This window comes from Gallinula chloropus, assembly GCF_964237585.1.
Source record: "Gallinula chloropus genome assembly, chromosome: 1".
In the NCBI taxonomy this organism is placed as follows: domain Eukaryota; kingdom Metazoa; phylum Chordata; class Aves; order Gruiformes; family Rallidae; genus Gallinula; species Gallinula chloropus.
Genome location: NC_140085.1, coordinates 180,124,771 through 180,152,422, shown reverse-complemented (window position 1 = coordinate 180,152,422; position 27,652 = coordinate 180,124,771). Strand labels below are relative to the sequence as shown.

Genomic DNA, 27,652 nt, shown 5'->3' with positions numbered 1-27,652 from the left:
AGGGTAAACCAGCCTCTTCTCATCAGCATGAAAGAACATTAATTAAAAGTCCTGAAGTTAAAACACCCTGCAAAAGAGGCTGGGGAAACAGGGAACTGCATGAGCCAGAAGACAAAGTGTGAAATCGGATCTTGGAAAGTCCTTACATATGTTTTTTTTTCTTATTTTATTGCTTTTCAGTGCTCACTGCTGCTCTAGTGCAGCCAAGGCGTGCGTGAGGCTGCAGCTCAGCCAGATGTCCTGGCGAGGGGCAGGAGCAGGGCCACCCCATAGCTCCATCTGGCCACCAAAGAAGGATGTGATTGTGATGAGGGAGCTGCCATCCCTCATTACACAGCAAGGCAGTGAGGATGCTGGGGAAGGCCAGACTCCAGGAAGCAAGAGTCTGCAGGTTTGCTACATATGCACAATATTTACTCCTGCATTTTTTCTATGGCTCTACAACTCAGGGGGATGGGGCCAGCTGGGATACAGATTTAAAATCCTAGAGAGACAAGCAGGGTCTCATTAGCTCAGCTACTGTTCATAAATCAGTTTTCCAAGAGCATAAAGCTATTAAACTATACACACCCTTAATCACAGAAACATTAAGGTTGGTAAAGACCTTCAAGATCATCTAGTCCAACTGTCTCCTTACCACCTGTATTACTAACTAAGAACCAGTCCATGAAGACAGATTGCCAAGATCTGATGAGCATGATGTGCAGTGGCAAGGCATGATAGCTGGGCTGCTGACACAGAGCACTGGGGAGAGCACATCCTTAGAGTGCCCAAAGCTGAAAAAGAAATGCCTGGAGGTTGGCGCTGTGACACTCAAGGACCAACCTAGGGCTCCCCTTTGGTTACTCTGCCCAGCATGGCAGGAGGACAGATGCTCCAAGTCAAGGGGCTGAAGGAAGATACCATGCTTGCACAGTGTGATGCAAAGCCTCCAAAACAGGTTGCCCAGGTCAGCTGGGTAGTGTTGCCTCTGCTCTCCCAGCCCCACAAACCATTACAATCTCAGGACAGTGATAGGCAGGTTTATTTTGATGCAGATGCTTTCCTTTAGGCAGTTGATTAAGAAGCCCAGGTGAAAAGCCTGCTTATCTGTGGTCCTGTTCCTTGTAGCAAAGGAACTTTAGGGGATAAATCAGCCTCCCTCTCCTTGCAACGCTACTGAGGGAGCCAAGGGCAACATCCTAACTTTGGTGTTTTACCTAGGTGCCCAGTTCAGGTGGGATTGGTCCTGACCTGATTTCATATGCTAGCAAGACTTACCTATTTTTTGAAATATGAAGACTGCATACATCCCAAAACACTCTGATTCAGTGTTTGAGACAAAAGTGACATTCTCAGTTATAAACATCCATCTGTAATGCATGAGCAACGCTGCATGGAGAAGACAGCACTTTCAGCTTCAAGCCTGTTTGAGCATCCCAAAACCTCCCAGAGAAGCCAAGTGAGTTCTGAGGCCTCGGGAGAACAGGGGCACAGGCCTCTAGTCTCTAGTTTTTAAGAGCTGAACTGAAAAATCTTTTTAATTTAAAAAACATAGCAGTGAAAGAGCAAAAGCAAGGCAAGCATTAGCATCCCTCTGTGCTGACTGGCCTGCTTTAATCCCACAAGCCAACCTCCAGCATTTAACTGATAATCTGAACGTGTAAGAAGACAAGGACCTTGGAAAGATCTGGTTTATAGCTCTAAGGCAATGAGACAGAGCAGCCAGGGTCGTCTTACATGATTGTGAAGTTATTTCAACAGCTAGAGCTGTTAGCCAGGCTGCAGTGAAGTCAGTAATGTTGGCAGCCTATGAAAGTAGCATAGAAAACAGGAGTTGTCCCCATGGAAAATATGGAGTTTGCATTGTTAGTATCCAGAGCTGGGCTGAGTTCAAGAGCTGCTGCCATCACACTGGCTCTATGACACTTAGTTTTTTTCCAAGCACTGCAACATTGGAAGTTCCTCTCCAACAGTCCAGCAGATGTGGACTTAAGATTTAGGCACCTTCAGATAAATGAAATCTCAGGTAAGATGGGCTCCAGCCTGGTGCAAATACCTCTCAGGAGGTCAGCCGAGTCCATCTGAGCTGAACTCCATCTGAGTTCCTCTACAGAGACCCCCATGTTGGGTGGACCACTCCCCACGGCACTGCTGAATTCGTGTCCCCCAGGACGTGAAGCAGCTGGACAGTGATCTAAAAGCAATGATTAATGACATGAACTGAAAAGAAATAATAAATCTGTGTTTGCAGACAGGGATGCTTCCCAACATCTTTGGCTTTTTATCTCTTTTATTGAAGAGCTCAGAAAAACACACACAGCACCAAGTTTAGTATGTTACTATGTATCAGCTGAGCCTGGGTGACAGCAAGCCCAAGCCAAGACACATTAGCTCGAGCCTCAGTGAGGGAGGGTTAAACTAATCCGTTTAACCAGGAATTTGCAGTAGGTAAAGAACAACATAGGTGGGAATAATTGTTGGGCCTCACCTTACACACGTTAAGCTATGGCCGTGCATCTGCTCAGGCTAAGCACCTCACTTCCATTTCTGGATGCGTGACTTTGTCACGACAGAGCTGAGAGACTCCACTGGGAATCCAAATTCAGCATCACAGCGCGAGAGGACGGCCAAAACAAGGATGGAAAAGTCAGGCTGGTCCACGAGGACAGCGCAGCCTCCGGCAGTGCTCACTGGGGAGAGAGAATCGCAGGAACTCTTCTCAGCAGTGCATTTTTCAGTGCTGTATGTAATTAGATGATGCACTTAAATCATAAGCGTGCTCCAGTGGCGTGACATCTACATTAGTGACTTCCTTCTGGCGCAGTGAGACGTTCAAAACTGAGCGTAACAAACTGGAGGGAGTACAGACCAGCAGTTCCTCAGAAAACACTCCCAGGTTTTGCAGCTGATGATCTCCAAACTGCTGGATAAGCAAGCAGAAGTGTCCACCTGTTCATGCATAAATAAGATTAAAAAGCCCAAGCAGATGGTGATTTAATCCCCAACTCCATCCCCAACTGACGTTACACAAAATGAGGAACACGCCTTAGTTTAAACATTTGCTTATACAGGAAAAATCTTCAAAATCGGGTGTCTGTTAAGGACAGAGCACTGCTGTTCCAAAGAACTGCACTAACGGGGTGATATCACCCTGTAAGGGCAGACATCCAATTTTAAATACTGATTGTAGGCCCAGAATGTTTGGTAGGATCAAGCAACATGTGAATGTGAAGAGGGAAAGTGGAGAGCTCGTGCCCAATACCTCAAACAATCCAATCTGAGGAACAGGGGAGCAAACAGCTGACCATCTCCCCACACTCCACAATTGCTTGGGGTGGCCTCTTCTGAAGCACGTGGCTTATTGAACACCCAGGTAGCCAGGGTGTGCTGCTTTTGGGACAGTAACATCCATCACTCACCACCACCAAACCTTACAAAAAAAATAAAAGCCAGCCAAAAAGCGTGACTTACGTTCATGGGGTTTCTTAACAGAAAAGTGTGAGCCTGTCTCTGTCCTCCTGTACCCCTTTCCCTCAGCTTGTGCTGAAAGGTACAGCGCCTTTCCCTCCCCACGAAGCAAGTCCTACACCAGCCCAGGGAATCCCCCTCCCTGGCTCTGCACAGTGACATATCCCTTCGCATCCAGGACCAGGGAGAAGGGCCAAACTCCCCTCTCAGTTTCAGAGGAGCAGCCAAAGAAAGAGGATTTGCTCCTGTGTTTATTGGATAGTAGCAGTGCAGTTCCACAGTGCTCTGGCAAAGCCAGAGCAAGACTGGGCCGCTGATGAAAATGGGTTTCCTGGACCCTCTGAGAAGGTCCCAGAGCACACAGAAGCACGTTACTGTCCCAAACTTGACCCACTCCACCTTCATTTAGAGATTTATTAGTCAACCTACAGCAACATGAAGGTTTGCCCCTCTTAAATCAGTTCACCTTATTTCTGCTCTAAGGGACAAATTACCAGCTGTAAGAAACATGGGAGTTTTTCCTCTTCAGAAAAACACCCCACCAGACTGGATTGCCCTTCTGGCTGAAGGAAGGAAAAATCCCACAAAACCACCACATGTTCATTTCAGACTGGTTAAAAGGTATCCAGTTCACAATTCCATTTTTTACCAAAACTCAAAAAATGAAACCATGTTTGAAGAGATCCAAGTGTTTTGGTTAATTGTTAGGAGATCTAAAGCAGGGAGATGGATTGCATCATTTTCATGGCGTTCTCATTACCAAATACACAGCAGAGTTTCCCCTAGCTGCAGAAAACAGGTCCACATCCATCCTTCAAAGTCACAACTAGCTAGTAGCCACACCACAGGTAGAGGCACATCCTTCTCCAGGCACAGATATATGAAGGTAACAGAACAGGCCACAATATCCGAACCATTCAAGCAGCTGCTCAATAGCTTGCTTTGGCCACAACAAAACTTGGAGTTCAGACAAGCCCAGCTCATTCAGGTCTGAACAAATTAGGGAGCAGTTGCATGAGCGGCTCAGACAGCAGCACCAAGCATGATGCCTGGGGCAGCTGGAGGAGAGCTCACATAATGACATCTCCAGTGCCTAATACATATGGAAAGAATCAGGTTCCTTGTAAAAATACAGGTTCAGCTTCCGCTCTTTCAGCTTACACAGTGATGACCAGGAAGTCTTCTTACAGTTGGGGGTTGTTTTGGACCCAAGGGTCTGGTATGAAACATGCAGACACTTAAGTAGCTTCTTGGTGCTACAGGATCTCTATCCCTGAAAACCCACAGGCCCAAGTGTCTGACCTCCCAATTACTAAGTCTTGGAGAAAGGCATGTCATTTTAACAGTAGTTTCTGTAAGGGGGTGAAATAGTACAGATTTAACTAGTACACTATGTCAGTGTTACTTCATTTGTATTAATGCAAATCTGAGTAACAGTTTGACCAATTTTATTACTTTCCTGATAGTATTAATTTTACATTGTACAAAATTATCTTATTTAAGCAGTTTGAAAAGGAAAATATGAAGTTCCACATGAAACCATCATTACACATTGTGTCTAACAGGAAAAACACACCTTTATCAGAAATATTTAAAGCTTGATGTTTTCAATAAGACCTTAATTCAGAGTTTGCATGCTCATGGGAAGCTTTCAGACATCTGGATTCCAGTTTCAGGTTTATTTGTGTATAAAAATATATTATAAAGGAAAAAAGCATTAGAAGTTCTCAACTATATAAAATTACAAATATATTTTAATAAAAGGAACTTTAAATTAAAAAAAAAATCAAGCTATACTTTAAAGAAAAATACAGCTGTAACACTTGAGCTATCTTTTTCCACCTGCTGCAAAGTAACAGAACCAATGTTGACAGTTAAACACTTGTAGGAGTTTGCAAAGGTTATGTTCAGAAGGTGAGTATCCAGGGTAGCAAAGTTATTGGACAAGGGCAGCAGTTCCCAGTGACTGATGTCACTTATCCTTCAGAGGACATTCACAGGCAAGGACAATGCCAAAGATTCATTTCACATACCTGGAAATACAAAACATTAAGTCCTATATTAGATAAGATTGCATGTTGTTGACATACCAGACACCTTATCTATGCCCACCTTGCTAGACTGCCTGACAGGCCAAAATCATGCTTTTTCTTAATTAACATGAGACACAAAAGGTTAGTGTGTAAAAAAATTAAGGCAAATACTGTTCTAACAAGTGCATTAGGCTTGAAGAGACATCTGTACAAAGTTCTGTGTGGCTTCAAGCATATAAACACAACTCCTTAAAAATGTGATAAATATCAGATGGAAGTTAGACTTCTTCCCTCAGAATTTCCACATATGACAAAGATAAGTGTATCACTAAGACAAGTGACACCATGCAAATGAGACTCTGCTGAAACTACTAGAGATTTGCTTAGTTGGAAGAAGAAAATACCAAAACCACTACAGCAGGTGGCAATCTCTGGCCTCACCTTAGATAGGCCTTGCAAGGGGATCAAAAAACCCCAAACAAACAATATACTGTAGGCAGTCCTGTAAGAGTTAGCTGCACCAAGGCTGGGCAAGATACACCACTGTAAGTGTTTGGGGGTTTCACTGTTCTACACAAACCTTCAAACCCAGAGGGTTTGCAGAAGAGCAATCAGTCAGGGATGTTGCAGTGGTAAAGATGGAGTTAGCTCAAGCATGGGACCATGACAGAAGTCAGTGAACTAGAAATGTATTTTAAGCAAGAGAAGTGAAACCAGAATTAAGATACAAGATGGCAAGGGAATAGGAAGCTCAAGAGAGCAGCTGTATGAAGTCCAAGGCAGATGGCCAAGGCTTCAAGAATTACGGGAAGGGAAAACACCTAACCAGTAAAAGAAACTCTTGGTTCATGGCTTATTAGAGGGGCTTTGCTCATGACGCAATTTAGGTAAAGTCCTACAGTTTCTTGTTTTGGGCTCTATAGTCTACAAATAAACCCCAACAAACCATATGCCTGCAAGAGCATAGGAAGAAGAGGAACAAAAAGGCAGAGCACATGGCTGGGAACAGAAAGGTATTTTTTGGTTTTGTTGTTTTTCTTTCAAAATCATCATGAAGAACCTAGTACCAGAACTGGGAAATGCAATTTCTAGGTAGTGACAAAAAGAGTGATCTAAATTCTATTCCTGGTAGAGGCAAGAACAAACAGGACTTTGACATTTAATCTAAGTCAACAGATACAGGTATCTGCTGCTTAATTCTTTTGTAAAGCAAAAATCAAGAATAAAAGGTTTCCTTCCCTACTAACATTCCTCCAGTTACCTAGCTTTATAATGAAGGAACATCCCCCCACTTTTTAGCTGAGTTTTCACCATGAGTGAGGTTTACTTTATGTATTCATTGTCAAGGAGGGGCCAATTGCAGCTGCCTCAGAGGGGACACAGGTTCATCGGCATGCAGCCTTCGTTACACAAGCTGAGCTGCATGCCATGAACATTCAGGCAGAGACCAGGACTTAAGTCTGTGTCACCTTCTTACCCACATGATGACCCATAGGGATAGCAAACTAAAACAAAGCCACATCACATACAGCTATTGCTGCCCATCACTTCCCCCTCCCCCTATACATTGGCTTTTATAACTCTGACAGCACTGAGTGAGATGCAGCTTACTAATAAAAGTCTACTTACTTGCTAGTGTCCTATCAAGATCAGCAATGAATTCTTCCAGTTCTTTTGTGTCTCCAAGCTTTGCTGCAAGATAAGAGACTGTCAATATTGCTTAGACATGACATGTTTCTCTGGCCAAAAGAACCATTGGAACCACATAAAACCCCAAAACATTTTCAGTGGTATATAGCATGCTGTGGATTATTCTCTGTAAAACTCAACAGGGTTGCTGCAATGTCCAATTGCATTCTTAAACAAGAGAGACAGAATTAAAAATTCTGATTTTTAAAGTTTTCCTTTTGACAGAAGCAAAGCAGTCATGGCTTGGTTTCCTAAAAAAGCACAGACTGAAGTGGGGGAAAAAAAACCCTGTATGTCAACTAATTTGTGTCCTTGCTTCTGTGGGAGTCTTACTTAATGCATTATTCATACTGCATTCATGGCCCTAATCAAACCCCACCCAGTTAGGTCCCAGTCCTACACAAATCTAAGGTTCTTAAAACATGTCAGCATCACTGGTTTATTGTGATGTCAGATCCTTTGATCTTGGTCCATACGCTATAAATTTGGATCCAGATATCCGCCTACATTTCCACTGCTAAAAACCCCACTGGTTCTGTTCAATTTAGTTTCACTGCAAGTTGCTTCCTTATCTCCTTTCTGTGTCCTATTACAAGCCAGTTCCAACTCTATTTCTGTCTTTTTGTCCTCTCACCAGGAAGAGCATCTTGACCTTCAGCATTATGCCTTTCCAAGTATTTCCTGACAGGTTAAGTGAACTCTTTTTTGCTACTTCTTAACTATTACTCACTATTTCAAAATCAAGATCACCTATAAAGTGTGGCTGCAGTGGTCAGTACAGTAACACTTGCATCTGCAGGGTGCTTAACAGTAATCCTTAGCTTTGTTAGCATTTTAAAAAAAGTCAGTGCAGGCATGTGAATCCTGCCTTACAGGAAGAAACCTGTATAGTTGGGAATTAGGAAGAAATGTTAAGTTAAAATTAAGCTTACCTCTACATGGAGTTACTGATGGAGATGGCAGGCTTGGAGTAGATGCAGTTGGAGAGTTCAGCTTTTCATCACTGAGGCTGAAGCTATTTCTGTAGAGTGAATCTGCACCTGTAAAGTTACATTATAAAGAGAAATTAACACCTTCAGCAATTTTGCAACAGAGTTAGAGAGAAATAGGACATTTCCTACATGGGCCTCAGTATCTGTAGGACTCAAATGTATAGACTCTAAAGACAGAGGGACAAATAAATCATCTACTGGGTGAAGGCTATGGCACCCACACCTGCTGTTTAAAAAAAGAAAGCTGTCCTAGGCCAGCCCTCACCCCTCAGTAAGGAAAGTGTCATCTTCCCCTGCAGTCAGCATCATTTGGAAGATATTATAGGAATTGCAGTTATCCCACATCCACTGATTAAGCCTGGTATGACTTGCCTGATTCACACTATTCTGGGAAATTCTGATTACCCAATTTTTTTTCAAAACCTATTAAAAAAAAAAAGACAAATAAAGAGCTCCAGGACAAGGACAGTCCCCCAGAAGGAAGACTATATTCAATATTGTGCTCAATCCTGAGGCAAATTCGCCCATTTCTCCATACTCCATTGCTTTAGGTCTTGTGCTCTAGATAAATTGTATGGCATCTTTATTTCCTTTTGTTCTGTAACTCTTTGGAGTTCACAAAGCAGTAAATCTGTGTAAGATAATTTCAGCAATCTTATTTTAAATGGTCTTTCAAAGAAAGCCTTTATATGCCATGGAAAGGAACGGGAAAGGTTCCAATGCTGTTCTGATGTTCTTGGATTTTAGACAAGGCCTTAAGTTTCAAGAGTTCAAAAGAGAGATCCTTTTCTTGTCTCTTCATAAAAAGAGGTTCCATGGCACACAGCACACACAAAGTAATAGCCATGGCTCCAGTGGAAGGAGGAATTGTCATTATGTTAGAGACACTAAAACTGCTGGTTCCCAGAGTTTCCAGCCAGCGACCTGAGAAGTGTAGTTCTACAGAAACAAACCACTGTAATGTTAACATGGCAATAGTCTGTTCTTTTTGCTCACTTCCTAGGAAATAAATATATGTCTCATCATATGGAATGGTGACTACCACTGCTTGTCACACAGACCAGCAATTTTGCCTATCTGCAGCACATTTAACATTGACTCTCATATCCTCAGAGCCCCAGCCTAGGAGGTGGTTACACTGCAGTAAGTCCATTTAAGTCAGAAGCTGTCATACTTCCTTGGATACTTGTCCCATTTGCTATGTCAGGAGATGAGCACCTTAGTTAAATTAAGGGTGCCTTGCTGAATTAGCAAGGGGAGCAGGACCACAGCTTGCCTTACCAAGATCTGGACACCTACACCTTCACTGAACACCACCACAATGTTCGCAGATACCAAATGCCCCCTCCCTGGCAGGGTTCAAGGCCAGGCTGGACAGGGCTTTGGGCAACCTGGTCTAGAGAAAGGTGTCCCTGCCCATGGCAGGGGGCTGGAGCTAGGTGATCTTTGAGGTCCCTTCCAACCCACACCATTTGATGACTATGATTCTAAAAGATGTAGAGACTATCCCCCAGCTGACTACTCCTCTACTGTACGTTCCCCTACCTCTGGGAAGAAGAGTGGGTGTTGATACCCACCTCCTCTAGCCTGCTGTCCTTGCCAGCATAAAGCCACCTTCCACAGGAAACAGTGACGAATCAGACCAGACAGGATGACTGCATCTACTAAACCTGTCAGATGTCTCCTCAGCCACAGGAATTTGTTTCTTCCATGGCAGCTTCCAGGCCTACCTCTGTGGCAATACACACCGAAGAGGCTTGTGTGGGAAGCTTCAACCTGGAGTATTTTCTTTTTCCTCACACATGTTGGCCCACCACAGTGCTGCTGTTTTGCACAGTTCACACTCAGCTCAGTTCCTGCTCCAGCCAATGCACGTGCTCCCTGTGGCACTGTGCAAACATGAGTGATGATGTGAATGACACCTGCTACTTGGGACTATCACTTGCCCCAAATCAGCCACTAGTTGGTATTTCTTGTTTAGAATGAAGAGTGTGCTTCCTCATGTTAGCTTGTTATCATGTCTTTATCTTTACTCTTAAATGTGTCTTCTATTCTCTAGAACCTGAGTAGACCAAACCAAATCTTCAGATACAAGAAAGATTTGAAGAATACCATCCAGAATTGAGATAATTTTAGGTAGAAAAATGGAAAAGCAAGCCATTTGAAAAGTGCTCCTAAAATGCAAAAAACAACCTAAAGGGGGAAAAGATCTGTCAGTCTCTTCTCCCTGGTAGCTTGTGACAGGACAAGGGAAAACAGACTGAAGTTGCATCAGGGGAAGTTTAGGCTGGATACCAGAAACAATTTCTTTACTGAAAGAGTTGTCAGATATTGGAACAGGCTGCACTGGGAGGTGGTTGAGTTTAAAAGAAGAGTAGATGTTATACTTGGTGACACAGTCTAGTGTTGGACCTAGTAGGGCTGGATAGCTGGTTGGACTCCATGATCTTGAAGGTCTTTTCCAACCAAAACCATTCTATGGTCTGCAATGACATGTCACCAGCATTGTACTATACAATACAAACCCTGTATATTAATGGACTTAAATTGTTAAAGATATGACAAATTTCCTCCTGAAATGAGCTTACAGACCAACTTTCTACTAAAACCAGACTTATATTTAGCCAAATTCTAAACCCTAGCTAACAAGAAACGTGAAATAAAAAAATTCTACCTCTTCAGGATAAAAATCCTACCATCAAAAAAAGCCAAATAAATCATTAACACCTCACAAAGAAGTCCTGTAGCCAAGAATAAGAGCCACTGAAACACTGACAGGACACACAAGAGGTAAAAAGCACTGCCTGGATAACATTGAAAAGAGGAGAACAAGAACTTTCAAATTATTTCAGATTAAAGGCTTTAGAGCTAGCTGAATTAATAGAAAAATAATCCAGAAAACAGTGGTTACAAGACTGAGTGTACTTTTAGAGTGGAGTCTATGCTACTTGCATCCAGACACCAAGTGTAGCAACACAGGGAATTTATACTTCCTTTTGTGGTTTTTCTCTCTCCAAACTCCATCTATAAGCAGTTGGCAGTACTGACCGCTCCCCTCTCAATGTATTGAAACCAGAAAATGTTCTTTCATACTGGCTTCCACAAACCTTATACTGGGAAATATTTACAACTGGGCAAAGAGAAAATAAGGTGGCACTGTTGCTTTAAATATCTGAATGTTTCTCTTCCAGTTTCAAAAGGCAAGTTATTTTCAAAAGACAGTGTTGTCTTCTGATGCAACATTAACAGTTTCAGGAAAACATCAACATTCATCTTTCTCCAAGAATAAAAACATACTGTAGCTACCAGCTGTGGCTTGCATGTGCCACCAAGCAGCAGAAATCCTGCTGATGGAAAGAGGAATGCAATGACTCCACCATTGAGGTCATTATAACTGCTGACAACCAGGAACTGTTAAAACATACTTGTGATATCCATCACACCAAAAGACCCACTTTGGCAAAGTGTGACAGTAGGGCAGAAAGCTCTGGGAAAAAGGACACTTCAGCCCTTGCTCTCCACCAGCTACCACAGCCAAGATTTGCCCATTCACCTTCAAGAACAGCCCTTGGAAGATTTCCACTGCCACACAAATACGACATCCCCTGCAGCCCAATAACCAGAGGCTGACACCAAGGATCTCTCACCACTGCTGCCCTCTCATCCAGCCCTTTCTCTCCCACTCTGACACAAGTTTATCTATTGCTGGTTACCTATTTTTCACTTCACATTTTGATTCTCCTGTCTGCACACACATACAAACCATGCCCCTCTGGCTGTTTCAGAACACTCCATACTGCTGTCTCCTTAAAAAAAACCCACCTTAAAAATCTGAGATTTAAGCCACTGGGTTGACCTACATGAGTTAAAGTAAGCCAACAGCTACAAAATTAGGAGGTTGGAATACATCTGGGTGCATTTTACTTTGGCAAAGTAATCTGTAGTTAGTATTGACCTTTTGCTGTTCCAGTATATGGCCAAACCACAAAGAAAACCCACTGCAATGCCATGTAAATATATAACGTCCGCATGAAGTGAGCGATTCAAAGGTTCTGGGCAGTAATTAACTGAAGGAGGAAAGCCTCAAACTTCTCATTTTAAAGCAGACAATGGAAAAGTTCAGCTGTCTGTCTTCTTCAATACTGTGCTCTTTCTAGTACCCTACTTCAGGATACGATTTTTAAGAGCCCCGAGTCGGTAAAACTCTGACTACAGTTTTCAGTGGGGAAAGTTTTAGAGGAAAAAAAAAGATAAGCCACATCCCTGAAGTTTTCAGTGAGGAGCTTTAAAATTCCACTTAAGCCTCTACAAGCCATGAAATTATTATAGAGCAATAGTTCAGCCTTTAATGAACACACTGCACAACTTGTTCCTAGTCAGAACCCAGCCTACTTGCTGAAATAATAAAAAATAGATGAAATCAGGAATTTCTGATGCCAAGGGTAGAAGTGAGAAATAGCCACGATGCAAAGAGCTTGCTTCACAATACACAAGTTGCAGCCCTTCAGGACAGTGTTTGTTTTCATTGTAATCAGTTACACTTAGCTAGGCAAAAAATAGACAGTGCAGCCAAGAAACATCTGCTCCAACACAAAAATCACACCTTTTCACTCACTACATGTCTAGGGCTCCTGATTTAAAAGATACCAAATTACATAGTTACAAAGAAGTTATCCAGGAGGCCTGAAATTCAGAGGTACAAGTGTGGTTTCTCACTATATACAAAGCTTACCTCTCCACTTCCCCACCACACTTATCTGAGAGAGTGTTTCTACCTTCAACCTTCCCTTTACTAATATTTCCTTCCTAAAGGAGAAGGAAAACAGGTATGTTGGAGAGGTAAACACAAGAAAGCTTACAAAACCCCACATTCCTCATTAAACTGAAATACCTGGAAAGCCTATGCACTTGAAACTTCTGGAGCTTCCTCCTTTCGAGTGTATCAGTAATATAATAAAACATTACTTTCTCAGATGATTTTTAAAAACAGGCTATTTATCCAGGAGGGTCTTGCTTTGGTTTTTTTGTTATAAATATATTACACCTTGTTGATAAAGACAGGCCACAAGACATTCACAGAAACAATCTACCTCCTTAAAAAGTTCTTCTCTTCATCATGCAAGACTAGGATTTGCTGCCAAGACCAAAGGCTCACCTACCCCACACTTTCTCTCTCCCAGTGACTCAAAGCAGATGCCTACAGAAGAGTTTGAGAGCAATGCTGCCATATACTGATCATTTCAAGAGAAACCCTACCAAGTTCTAGCAATGCACAGATCAATCTTCCCTAAGACTGCAGTAGCATCTTAGCCTACATCAGTCCCCCGTGGCTCTATCCCTTTCATCAATAAAACCCCACAGATAAAATCATGACTATGTCAACTTTTAAGATCCACAATACCTTAAGGCAATGTATTTTACAGTTTGACAAAACACCATGAGAAGAAATAGCTCCTCTTCTGTTTTTTTGAAACATGCTGATTTAATTTGATTTCCTCATACTGGGTGAGGTAGCAGTCACTTTCCTAACATCACTTGGGATTTTCTGGAAGACCAGCTTGTCCCCACCCAAGGCATCTCTCCTTTGGGTTGACAGTCCCAGCCTATTGAGTCATCTGGAAACTATTTTATTTCTTCAATAACTTCTGTTGCCTTTTCCTGCACCTTCTCTACAAAAGATTGCAAATCTAAGCAGGCTTTTCAGGATAAGTGCTGCATTATTATGCCTGGTCTCTAGCTACAGAGGCATTAGCACAGCCACACAGACATCCATGGCACATACCCACAAGTGCTTGCATTACACCAGGGTGCCAGGTACTGTAGAACCCCTTTGTAAGCCTGCGCCTGCCTGACTTTGAAGTGAGAAAATTGAGAGTTCTAAATGCAACTCAAGGTCTTTTGTTGTGTTTAAAAACCTGGGGAAATTTGTCTGGAAGCATTTTCACACTCCTAAAAGTAACTATGAAGATATTGCAGGCTGTATGAGTGCAAGAAATGAATAGATACATATAGTCTACAAAGATTTTTAACAAAGAGGCTGGAAGCTGAGCCTATCTCAAGGAAGCACACGTGGAGCTAGAAGTGTGAAGCATTTCATCCTGCTTTTTGGTGTTGTTAAAGCCCTTCCCTTCGCAACTCCTCATGAAGTTCAACTTTCTATTCGTTATCTTAAGCCTAAACTTGTAAGACTGTCCTGACATTGCCATATTCTGTACTAGCACAATGCCCATGTGAACTGTGTGCCCACTCAGTGGAAGCCTGCCTTTTTCTTTCCAAGCTTACTCAAACACAGAAGCAGCAAATGACACCTGCAAGAACTGTCACTATAGCTGCATCTACACCAGTGGCTTTTTGCCAGCACAGCCCTCTCTAACACAAATCCTATTTTATCAGAACTTCTACTGTAAACAGCAAAGAGTTATAAAAAAGGAGTTAAAAAAGCATGATTAATGACCTAAAGCACAAAGCTGCTGTCTTGATTTGGCTGGACACATCAGGTTGAAACATATTTGGTACTCACACAGTCCAGCAACAAAGAGATGTCTGTTGGAATAACTCACCAGCCACATCACGATTTCCAACACTAACCGAGTCAACAGCTGAAGTGTAGTACACAGTAATACTTGTGGGCCAAGAACTAAGATCATCATAAACATCTGCACATGTGATCCTGTCTATTGCTGTAAGGTCTAGAGTCCATTGTGCTACAGACAATGCTTAACCACAGCCAGGACAGACCTCGTCCAAAGATCACTTAATCAAGGAACAGGACAAGACGCAGGAGAGCCAAGTACTATCACACTCACTTTCCACAGTAGTGTCTTCAAGCTCCTTTTGTTTTTTTAAGAGCTTGAAATATGGAATATAAGAATTTCAATGAGTGCTTTTGTATCTAGCTCCCTCAAGAGGGAATTTTAATGTTAAAAGCAACATATGCATGATTAACTGTGTTGATAAAGAACTTCTCTAAGTGTTTCTGCTAAATCAAATGGGCTCATCCTCATGGCAGGATCCCCAGGAGAGGAAAGGCTTCCCTTACCCCACTTGCTCATGTACAACTGCTTGATATCTAATCTTAACTTCTTGTGAAACTGAACTCAAGACAGGGGCCCAAAAACAAACAACTGCAGCAGTTTAAAGTGTTACCTCCCCTCCAGTCCCTTTGATACTGCTGCAGGAGTGGCTGAAAGATACATAACCTCCTGCCACACCACATCAGTTAGGAGGATTAGATCAACCAACAAGAGATAATGCTAACATACAATAGCCTGAACTGTTCTACACATACATGACAAAGTGTACTTGTAGGAATCTTGGCACTGGATAACAAGACTTTGTGGAAGAGGTAAAGAGTCTTCACAAACAAGAGGATCATTCAAACTAGTCACAGGTAATATTGTTGGAATTTCTTCCACGTTGTCAAAACTTGTTCTTTCAGCCCACTTTCTCCTTGATGCTGCAGTGGTGTTTAACCTAATCATTGCCATGGGAATAGGAAGGTCATGAATTCAGCACGCTTGCGAAATGACAGAGACCAAAAGAAAGGTAAAGCTAGGGGAAAAAGGCTTAAGCTTGAACAGAAAGAGCCTGGGTAAGCAGGGAACTCCCTGCATGTGTTCTTAAAATAGATATAGGGAGTGTAGCTGGATTACATCAGACACTGGAGCCTGTTTTATAGAGGTGCTCTTCATAAGTCTGCAATTCTCCAATCCTACTACAGCTTCAAAATAAGTTCCCTGCACTCAGTGATGCCCTTAGGAAGAAGTGTTTGACTAGACCTTTTCTGAGAAGTGAGGCGATCTGGCTGGTTTTCTGTTTCCCTTCCCTCAAGCATACCCTCATACACTTGACATTGTCAGATGCCAACAAGTCACTCAGTGCACCCTCCTGGTCCAGTATATGCCAGTGTCCAGAAGAAAGTGACTTTGGTTTCTCCAGAGCCACCCTTCACATGATGCATCACCATGGGAAGAACTCCTGCAGTGGATAGGATTAGAAGCTTGACAAGTTCCTTATACAAGAGCCTTCAAGGACTTTGTAAAGACCCTGTGTATCCAGCTATCCCCCATTAGTATCTTCAGCCTAAATCTGTGCAGATTTATAACAGATTTTTATTTTCTAGATCTTCCCGAAGTCCTGGTCTGCCTATTTACATGAGCATGCTGTTTCTCATTGAGCCTCTCACCCTTCCAGAAAACACCATCACCCTCCTCCAAAAGTCCTTCCTGTCAATCCTAACAAAGCAATTTTCAGTCGTGTTCAAGATTTAAATTTTCTGAGCCACAGCAGATATGCTAAGCAACTACATATAGTTATCCACACCAGAAAAATAAGTTCTTGATACTGTGGGGCTTTTTTTAGGGTGGTCAGGCACTAGAACAGGCTCCCCTGGGAAGCTGTCACAGCACCAAGCTTGACTGAGTTCAAGAAGCATCTGGACGATGCACTCAGGCACTTACTCCAACCTGGCTGGTCCTGTGTGGAGCCAGAAGATGGACTTGATGATCCTTATGGGTCCCTTCCAACTCAGGATATCCTATGATTATCAGGTTATTATCTCCACTGACTACAGAAAGAACCCAAAGGCACTCACTGCTGGGCAAGGTATCCAAGTTCATGGGAGGTAAAACATTACCTGTCAGTGAGCTAAATGAATCCTGCCCATGATGACGATGAAATAAAGGTCCCTGATAACACAGAGAGGCTGTACTCTTACAGCTTAAGTACTAGGAAGATTATGTTTTAGTGCTAAGTCAACGCAACTGCACAGTAAGACCCTGAACTGATAAAGATGCACAACAGAAATTAAAGGAGCACTTTTATTCTAAATATCTGAAAGGTAAGTTTCATAAAGCTGCTTGTACAGGTAGGAACTTAAAAAAAAAAATTGGTTTTAGCAGAACTTACTTATGAAAAAGTAGCCCCTGAGTCTACTGCTCCCCATAACAGCCACTTCCAGCCTCACTACCTGGAAAGAGAAAGATGTTTTCTCTCCCTGACTAGCAAAAAAATAAGAGAGGTAAGACTTTTATTCCAAATTACTAGAAAAAAAAACTTAGTTCCAATTCTATGCTTTCTTGCTCAAAGCAGGTCATGAGTCAGTATCTGTTTTCCACCCTTCTTGTGCTACGTTCTGCATGCACGGTTCATACACATCCAGTAGAGTTTGGTGCCAGTCAGGTTAGCATTATCACCTCCAAAACAGCAACAGCCAGAAACCTGGGTGAGTTTCACTCCCTGCTGGAAAGTCCACTTCAGTTCAAGCTCTTCCAAATGCCTCTGCTACCGAGGCACAATGGACAGCCCCTGCTTTACTTAAAGGGGCTTCTAATTCCGCCCCATCCTCCCACCCCATCGGGGGTGCCTCGGTGTTGGAGCCGGGGGCTGGCAGCTCTCCAGCGGCTCTCGCCCTCCTTCCCGCCTCTGCCACTCAGTCCCGGGGGAATAAAAACAGCGGGGCCGAACGTGGCATCCTTGCGACTTCTAACCCAGACAGTAAATGAAAGAGCGCAAGGTCCTGGGGGTTCGGGGGACGGGGGGGAGAGGGGTTCGCTTTTGAATTAACTCGCATTCCTCGTCTGGGGACCCCCTACTTCTCTCACGGAAGGGAACGCGCGGATTTAACAGCCGCTTTTGACCACCACCGCTTCCCCCACCACCACCACCACCCCCCGCCCAGGGACGGGGCACGGCCGGGGGACACGGCCGGGCCGGCGGGCACTCACTCTCCGAGTCGCTGAGTCCGCTGCTGTCGCTGACGCTGGCGCTGCTCCGCCGCTTCATGCGCTCCAGGTGCTCGCCGTAGTGGAAGCGGCGCCGGCCGGCGGGGCAGGAGAACTCCTCCAGCACCGCGTCGAACTCCCCCAGCGCCTCCGCCAGGCCCCCGCCGCTGTCCTCCCCCAGCGCTGCCGGGCGGCGGCAGCGTGAGGGCCCGCCGGGCGCTGCCCGCCCCCGGACCCCCGCGCTGTAAGGGGAGACCCGCCGCCCGCACCCCCACACGCCTCGGCGCCCCGAGCCCCCCCACCCCGGCGAAGGGCAAAGGATCCCGCCGCGCCCCTCATGCCGCCGCTCCCACCTTGACCCGTCGGCTGCTGGGTCTGAGGCGACTTCATGGCGGTGGCGGGCGGAGGTGCCCTACCACCACTGCCTCCCCCGCCTCCCGCCGCCAGCACGAACAGCCCGATACTGCCGCCGCCGCTTCTTATACCCCGCCCGGGCTGGGGGCTGAGGCGGAGGGGGCGGGAGGGGGAGGTGGCACCGCGGCCCGGCCCGGCCCGGCTCGGCCCGGCCTGCTGCGGGGGACTGGGCGGGCGGTGCAGGTGCGGCGTGCCGGGGGCGAGCCGCGCCGCGGCCTGCAAAGCGGCGTGAATGCTTGGGCGAAGGCGGGGGTTTCCAGACAACCTGAGTCCCTCTTAACGGTTCATCGCTACCACAACTGGGAAGCGTGGCCCCTCGCCCTCCCAATCGTCAGCCCCGACAACGTGATCCTGTCACCTTCTGGCTGGTCCGGTTGGCTAACCCCAGCTACTCGTGGTTCGGGAGGGGGTGCCCTGCGACTGGCGGGGAGTACGAGCCGCAGAGCCGGCTGCAAGGAGGGGGTCACAAAAAATACCACACGACCGGACTGCCCTTACTCAGCCCCGGGGTACACGGGGAGCAGGAGGAAGAGGCAGCAGCCCGCCTTGTGTGGGCACTTGCAGCGAGCCCGCAGCCTCGCACGACACACGCCGCGTCAGCCACATCGCCGCTTCCCCGTCACCATCACCTTTGCCACGCGTTCTGCCCATGGTTATGGCTCAGCTCGACCCATTGGCGAGCTGCGAGCACAGTCAGGGCGGGCAGCTGGGCTGGTTTGTTACAGGGGGTGACCTGAGGAGAGGAGCAAATGGCAGGGGTCGCACAGGGAGCTGCTCGAGCACAAGGGAGCTGCAGCCCCAGCTGCATTGGTCAGGGTGTTCTCCAGTGGAGAGCTTTCCTTATTCTCCTTACTCCCTTGTTTCTCCACTCTGGTGGAGAGCTTTCCTTCTTCTTAGGAGAAGATACTAGTACTTGTCCTGAAGTCAGGTTAACCTGATATCCGTGCATGTTGTAGCTACTAAATATTGCTCTTGTTCCTTCTCACTCGTTTTAAATAAAAGCTGTCTGAGCAGCTAAAATACCAGTTCTGTTAAATACTCGTGGAGGAAGACTCTGTCATATTTAGTTACGGACAGTAATATTGAAAACAGGCATCAGGTGTTATTCCACGCGTGTGCGTCAGGAGCTGTGATTATGTTTGTGTGTTGATAAGAGTAGAACTCAAATAGAAGAGTTGAGGACAGGGAGAGGGAAGAAATAAGTCTCTGAAACTTCTTGACATTTCCAGACATGCTGTCATTACTCCTGGAAGACACAAAATGAGTAAAACAATATTCTAGACAATAAACCGTCTGTATCTAACAGATTTGTGCACTTCTCCTTACCGGCTGATATAGAGGCATTTATTTATTTTTGCAGTGGATCAAAAGAAGTTCTTATGGTGAAGTTCAATCGTTATTTAGTCTACAGTTTCCTTGTTTCTTGCAGTCTTCCTCTGTTTTTCTGTCTGCTAATAAAAGTGGCTACAGACAATCCTTTTTGAAGACCATAATGACACAGGTGGAAAGTGAGGTTAAAAAGTAGAGAACAAGGAGATACGCGGACATGACCTCAAGAGCATCAGCAGAATGACAGGCAATGGACACAAGGCAGAAAGGAGAACTGTTGAGTGTGTGGCTAAGCAGAACTCACAGCCCAAAATTACTTGGCCCTGCAGCTGACAGCAATTCCCTTTTGCCAAACCAAGTAAACGAATAGCAACCCAACTGTCCACACGCACCCCCACCAAGCACTAGTTATCTGGTCTCGTGTTTGGTTGTACAGCAAGACATAATTTAGGGGTGAGAGGTGTTTTAGATTAGGCTTGAATCCTTCCATTTTGTGAGGAATACAGGCAAAATAACCAAAGGGTAAAAGTGTTCCTGTGGCCATTTCATTCTTTCTCCTAAAGATAGTCAGGTAATCTCCCAGCTGCCTGAACAGTCTTAGGTCACATCAGAAAGAAGGAGCACATATGTGTGGTGATGAAGCTGTACAATAAGGCTTGAATTGTTCAGGAGCCTTGCTGCCACAAAAAGGGGAATGGCCCCTTGCTGTTTCTTTCCTCTTGTATTCCTGACCTAGACCCCATGCATGTCCTCTGTAGCGGGTTTGTCTCATCTTCTCCTGAGTCAATTCAATGCATTAGAACATCAGACAACTAATCCAGTGAAAGTCGTAGGGTGGTTTGGGTTGGAAAGGACTTCAAAGATCATCCAGTCCAACCCCCTATCATGGGCAAGGACACCCTCCACTAGACCAGGTTGCCCAAAGCCCCATCCAACCTGGCCTTGAACACTGCCAGGGAAGGGGCAGCCACAGCTTCTCTGGGAAACCTCTGCCAGGGCCTCATTACCCTCAGAGCAAAGAATTTCTTCTTTAATCTAAATGTAACCTCTTTCAGTTCAAAGCCACTACCCCTTGTCCTATCACTCCATGCCCTTGTAAACAGTCCCCCTCCAGCTCTCCTGTAGGCCCCTTCAGGTACTGGAAAGCTGCAATAGGTCTCTGCAGAACCTTCTCTCCAGGCTGAAAAAGCCCAACTCTCAGACTGTCTTCACAGTAGAGGTGCTCTAGACCTCTGATCGTTTTTGTGGCCCTCCTCTGGACTCTCTCCAACAGCTCCATGTCTTTCTTGTACTGAGGACCCCAGAGCCAGATACAGTACTCCGAGTGGGGTCTCACAAGAGCAGAGTAGATGATCGGAATCATCTCCCTTGACCTGCTGGACATGCTGTTTTTCATGCAGCCCAGGATGTGGTTGGCTTTCTGGGCTGCAAGCACACACTGATGGCTCGTGTTGAGCTCTATGTCAATCAACACCCTGAAGTCCTTCTCCTCAGGGTTACTCTTGTCCATTCTCTGCTCAGCCTGTAGTTGTGCTTGGGGTTGCCCCAACCCATGTGGAGGACCTTTAACCTGTCCTTTAACTTCATGAGGTTTGCACGAGCCCACTTCTCCAGCCTGTCAAGGTCCCTCTGTATGTCATCCCTTCCCTCCAGCGTGTTGACCTCACCACACAGCTTGGTGTTATTGGCAAACTCACTGAGGGTGCACTTGATCCCACTGTCCATGTCACCAACAAAGATGTTGAACAATGCTGGTCCCGATACCAACCCCTGAGAATAATTTTCTGTTGGGCTCAGCTCAGGTAGGGGAGCTCCAGGGCTGATAGAAGGAGAGAGTAGGTGGGGATGAGGGTAGGGGAAAGAGAACAGATGATTCCCTGTAGTGATACAAGAGTTTATCCCTGTCCTTCTCTTTAAGTTATTATTTTACACTCACATTTACAATTTTCAGAATAATTTCTAGGGACCCTGAAGAAATTATTCCATACACTTCTTTCTTTACAGCCATGTGTTTGGGAATCTTCTTTCCTTAGAAAACCTGAGTTTAAAAATTCTTGGTTGTGTTTACTGCTCCATAAACAAGTATCTTAACCTTTCTTTGTAAATATTCATCTGTTCTACAGGAGGTCATTCTTTCTTCTAAGCAGTCTGTGATTCAGTTGAATGCAGCTGAGATTCAGCTGGTGAATTCTAATCTACCATTAGCTTATACCCAAGGGAATAAAGATTGACTTTTATGCCTATTGTTTTTTTTGTTATAGACCATATAGCCATGCATCTCTATAAATTTTCTTGAAGGACCCCAACACAGAATTGTAGGATCTTTAAGACCTGTAAGTCCAACCATCAGGATCTTTAAGACCTGTAAGTCCAACCGTCAAACCACCACAACCATATCTACTAAACCATGTCCCAAAAGTGCCACGTCTACACATTTTTTGAACACCTCCAGGGATGGTGACTCCACCACCTCTCTGGGTAACTTGATACAAGCCAGCCCACTCTTTTGGTAAAGAAGTGTTTTCCTAATACCTAATTTAAACCTCCCCCGATGCAACTTGAGGTCATTTCCTCTTGTCCTATCGCTTGTTACTTGAAAAGAGAGACCAACACCCACCTCAATACAACATCCTTTGACGTAGTTGTAGGACATGGTGTCCCCTCAGCCTCCTCCAGACTAAACAACCCCAGTTCCCTCAGCCACTTCTCAGAAGACTTGTGCTCCAGACCATTTACCAGCTCTGTTGCCCTTGTTTGGCCACCCTCCAGCACCACGATGACTGCTAGTGAGGGGCACAAACCCACAGTATTTGAGGTGCAGTGTCAACAGCGCTGAGACGATCCCTTCCCTACTCCTGCTGGCCACACCAGTTCTGACACAAGCCAGGATGCCTTCTTGGCCACCTGGGCACACTGCTGGCTTATGCTCAGCCAGATGTCAAACAACACCTGCAGGCCCTTTCCCACTGGGCAGCTTTCCAGCCGCTCTTCCTGGTGCCTGCAGCGTTGCCTGCGGTTGTTGTGACCCAAGTGCAGGATGCAGCACTGAGCCTTGTTGAACCTCAGGTGGTTGGCCTCAAGCCCATCCATCCAGCCTGTCCAGAGCCCTCTGCAACATGCTCCCAGTGAATTAGGTGTGCTTTTGCTCTCAATGCCAGCAGTAGCAGCCTGCATCTGGCAAAAGGAGAGGTGGCTTTTAAGCACGGTGCCCTGAAAAAATGCAGACTGATACATCAAGCTGCTCTTGTTTATCCATGAAAGATCCAGCTGAACTTGTAATGTAAACCTCAGCTACCGAATCCCTCCCTTCTCCTAGGCAGCCATCCAAGGTGTATTTAAAGTGAATTTCTTCTCCACCATTCGACACAGTGTCTCCAGATCCTCCTCAGCTGGTGACGCAGTGTTTACAGTGGTTTCCTACTGCATTTTTAACCTCACAAACTTGTGAGCCACACAGCTACTTGAACCAACAGATCCTGCCTGAAAATATGCTTCAGGAAAAGATTTTCAAACCATTAGCAGGTACTCTGATACAGACAGTTGCCCGGCTCACAAAGTACTAGTTGGCTAAGTGAAACACAGAATAATTTTGGGCACAAACCCTTGTGTGGCTACACCAAAGAGAATTCTAGGACTGGTTTACCCAGACATTAGGTTGACTAATCTATTGGATTTCAAAGCATGGTCCAGAGATGACTACAGACCCATAAACAACTTCTGAGGTGTTCATGTAAAACAAGTTAAAAAAAAAGAAAGGCACATTTACTGGAAGTAGGTTAGAATTCACAGTACATCTGCAACCCCATATGCACATATGCAGGACCTGGAGCTGCAGGAGGGGGGGGGAATTTGCAAGTCAGAAATGGCTGAAAAGTTTTGGTCTAATCAATCATTTCTTTTCATCCCCTCAGAGATCAAGGGTACCCCAAATTATCAATCTTGTTGGGGAAGGGCCTTATTCCTGCAGTTAAAAGAAGAGGCTTTGGGAAATGTTACCCCTCTTCTCACTGGTTTTGTCCCTAGACAAAAGTCAGAGTGACAGACCCCTGCCTGTGGAAGCAGCCCGGGGTTTTGAACATGCAATTTCCATCAGTCTTCTACTATTTTTCGGTCTGTTAAAGTAATAAGAGTACCAAGTGGTTAAAGTAAATACTTCACTTAAAGCCTGGGAATAACAAATAGAAACTCATCATCACCAAACCTCAACCTGGAGGAAAGCAAGGGAACCCAAAATTTAGACAGGTGTGGAGGAGAAAAATGGAAGCTGCTGGAGGATGAAAAAGCACAGGTGCCAGCCAGACTGACACGCAGGGAAACCCAACTCCTTGAGCCACAGAGCAAGAATAGACCAAACATCATCGGGATAACTTGTCTCCCTGTTCAGGGCATCGCAACCCTGCCTTGGGATGCTCTTTTGAAGTGAGGCAGTGGTTAACACTCCAGTCTATTTTATCCTTCACTCTGCAAGTGGAATTGCCTATGGGAGTGTATTGCTAAACTTGTTCTGTAATGAGGACAGCTGCCTAATTAAAACTTGGCTGAGATGAGCCATGCATTTTCCATAGGCTACCTAATGACCATCAGACGCGTAACGGCCTTTACTTGCTGCCAGCTGGGCTACATACAAGCCTGTGACCTGTAGCACCATCCACAGCACCAGTGGGAAGAGCTTGTGACTTACAGCAATGTGTTCAGCCTTGGAAAACTGAAAAAAACCCCACCCAACTTTTGCCAGAGATCCTTCACAGGACCTTTCCTTCCTCTTCTCTCAACCTTTTCTGTGGACCTTAAGCCTGAACCTGGACAAACTGACATCTCCTTTTGTTTTTCTCTCTCCCTCTGACTGACACACAGTGGATGCAAACTCACAGACCAGCTTGTGGCTGCCCATGACTGTGGCCTTGCGAGCGAAGCGTACATAGAATCACTGAATGGTCTGGGTTAGAAGGGACCCCAAGGATCATAGAGTTCCAACTCCCCTGCCACAGGCAGGGCCACCAACCTCCAGGCCTGGATCTGCACAAGGTTGCCCAGGGCCCGAATCCAACTTGGCCTTGAACACCTCCAGGGATGGGGCATCCACCACCTCTCTGGGCAGCCTGTTCCTGCACCTCACCACTCTCTCTGTAAAGAACTTCCCCCTAATATCTAATCTAAACCTTCCCTCCTTTAGTTTTGGTCCATTTCCCCTTGTCCTTACATTATTTACCCTTTTAAAAAGTTAATTCCCCTCCTGTTTGTATGTTCCCTTAAGGTACTGGAAGGCTACAATGAGATCCCCCCGCAGCCTTCTCTTCTCCAGGCTGAGCAAGCCCAGCTCCCTAAGGCTCTCTTCCTGCTGAATCCTACCAAAGCCTAAACTCACTTTCTCCAACCCATTGCACTTCTGAATTTTCTGCTTGTCCCATTAACCTCCTAAACACAAGCACAGTATAGCCCCTGGAGTCTTCTCTGCCTCTGTCTTTCAATAACTTGAGGCCAAAGCTCTTGGTGTTTCGAATGGATGTATTTAAATAAGTTATTTACTCTGGAACATGTTTGTGGCAGTTTAAATGCAATCACTGTTGTTGCAGCTGGATTAAAAGTCATTGAAACTGATAGGTGTCATTGCAACCTATACTGACATCTCTGGGAGAGACAGTTTAGCACCAGCTTCTTGTCCAGAGCAGTGAGATATGCAAAAACCACTCAAGAATTTGAAAGTTCTGGGTTGAGGGACTTTGGCTGAGCATTGCCAGCCAAATGTAAAGGGAGAGGAATTCAGTTAGGCAGAGGGATGGCAGTAAGTAAGAGATAACAAAGTTTCAAAATAACTCTATCGGATTATCTTTGGTGCCTTTTTGAGAGGAGATGAAAGGAATAGTGTCACTCAATGAAAGGCATGTTCATGTTATCAACCTGTGATTTTGGTGCGGAACTGCTACTGGCTCCAGTTGCCTACTGGTGGTTGCGTTTTTTGAGCATTTCTCTTGTCCATGGGCTGGCTTCTCTTTCAGACCAGCCCACATGTACTCCGACTCTACAGGAGAGTAGGTCCCAACTCCATAGGTCCAATCAAAGGCTTGGACCTGAAAACATGAAGTTGGTCTTTGCTTGTTTGATTCTTCTGTACCCAGGAAAGTACTCTCTGCATGTTCTTGGTAGCACCTCTGTTTTCTTCACATTGGTGTAACTTAGGCTAAATTTTAGCTGTTTGGGTTTAAAGAGACAGCTGCTGATGACCTAATTCCTGGTCACATTTACAGAAAGACTTCTAATATTAACCTGCAGGACAAGTTCTTTTCTTCTTTTCCTCATTGGTCACCAGGTTTTTCCAAAGATGCATATGCTTGTTTTGCTAGTGTAGAACATTGGTGGTGATCCTGAAAATGGAATGTCTAGGAGCAAAGCAAACTGACAGCAGTGCATTATAACACAAGAGATACCGGGCTGTAACACATATTACAGTCAGGTTCTGGGGAACCTTCAAGCCTGAGTTCACTAAAAGTCCCAGCACAAGTTCATGTCCATCAGAAAACCCACAAAACCCCACTGCACAGAGAATGCTCTGACCTTAAAGTGTATAGACAATGCTGTGGTGGTAGTGGAGAGCTAGAAGCAGCTCCTTTTCTGAGGCAGATCACTCCAGGTGTCAGAGAAACCAACCAAAACACTGATTGAAAAGCTGTAACTGGTGTTTCTGGATCTTAATGCAAGGAAGTGGATGTTGTTTTGTAGGGTTTTCTTTTTTCCCCTGCGGTGTGATGGAGCAATGAGAGAAGCAGCAGAGGGAAGTGTTCAGAAAGCCAAGAAGACAGCAAGAGAAATGTAAGCAAAAGGGCCATGGCAGTAAGCCAGGAGGGGGAGAGAGCCCTGAGTGCTGTGTGGCAACTGGAAGTGAGGAAATCGCCTCCTTTTGCCTGTGTTTTCAGGGAAACAGGGCTGCGCACGTATCCTCTGTGCGGGACGACTGCAGGCGAGACTCTGCTCAAGACTGACTGAAGGAAAGAGCCTGTTCTTGTCCCTCAGCAGGTGGCATCCACCAGAGTCCAGCAGCAGGAAACAGCTGTTTAAAACAGTGAAGTTCAGGAAACAGAAAAGGAAAAAAGCATATGTATGGATGCGATGTGACGACAACTTTATTTGCCCCATCGTTAGGCTGTGGGCTCCAGCTCAGGGCCAGCCACTGTTTCTACCTTTACCTGCCACCACAGCAAGGTTGGTGTAAATCAATAATTAGTGTGCTAAATCATGAACTGGAGAAGCTGAATTCTTTACTTTTCTCCTAGTTTTGCTTCAGAACCTTTCATGAGTACCACTCTATCAAGAAACTTGTACCATTTCAAATGCAGAAGAGAAACAGGTGGGTTGGTTTTTGTTTTCTCTACCTGATTTTGCTCTGAATTGCTGAGTAATCGAGAAGTTAAGGTGGCTGGATACTGTGCTACTTCAAAAACATGGTAATTTTCTCAAGAGGAGGAGAAATGCTGACTCAACAGTTGGTGATTACATATGAGAAAGAAATGGGATTTTAAGGCTTAAGAGGCTTGTATTTCATGAAATATTTCTGACACACAAACCACACTGGACACAAATTTTATGCCTGGTGAAGTGAAACATATAAGGAAGCTCTTATGTATTAAATTAATGACATCTCTCCTAATTCATCTCCTCCATAAGTAAAATTAAAAGCTCTTTGGGCAGATGTATTTTACATCAATGCTACTTGCTCTGACTAAAACTTTTGCATTTTGTACTGTTTCTGTTATATTTCACACAGTCACACACACGTAGCCTGTTTGGCTCAGTCACCCTGTACTTTACATCCAACATTGTTTGGGGACTGTGTGTTTCCAGAGCCGAAAACCTGGCCAAGAAATATGGATTCTAAATCATTGCAATTAATAATTACAATGATGATAAAATATCCTCATGGACAAAATACCTGGCCAAAAAGATAATAACCACATCCAATGAAACAAAAATATTCCTTGCCCAAGAAGAATTCTTATTAGATTTTCCTGGGAACACTGAGTGTCCTCTG

General features: G+C 44.9%; 1 protein-coding gene across 1 annotated transcript; it reads right to left on the bottom strand.

Annotated features, from left to right (window-relative positions):
- Window positions 1-4,881: 4,881 nt before the first annotated feature.
- On the bottom strand, window positions 4,882-18,319 carry RGCC (regulator of cell cycle). Its single transcript, XM_084274158.1, has 5 exons — window positions 18,240-18,319; window positions 17,890-18,069; window positions 8,105-8,212; window positions 7,113-7,175; window positions 4,882-5,483 (listed from the first exon to the last, which is right to left on the bottom strand). The coding sequence occupies exons 1-5, from the start codon at window positions 18,274-18,276 to the stop codon at window positions 5,476-5,478; spliced, it is 396 nt and encodes a 131-aa protein (XP_084130284.1). The 5' UTR covers window positions 18,277-18,319; the 3' UTR covers window positions 4,882-5,475.
- Window positions 18,320-27,652: the final 9,333 nt, after the last annotated feature.

Coding starts and splice junctions, on each gene's coding strand:
- RGCC (XM_084274158.1), bottom strand. CDS start 18,276: ATGAAGTCGCCTCAGACCCAGCAGCCGACGGGTCAAG. Junction 18,070..18,239: donor CCAGCAGCCGACGGGTCAAG/GTGGGAGCGGCG, acceptor GCCGCCCGGCAG/CGCTGGGGGAGGACAGCGGC. Junction 7,176..8,104: donor ATCAGTAACTCCATGTAGAG/GTAAGCTTAATT, acceptor CTTATCTTGCAG/CAAAGCTTGGAGACACAAAA.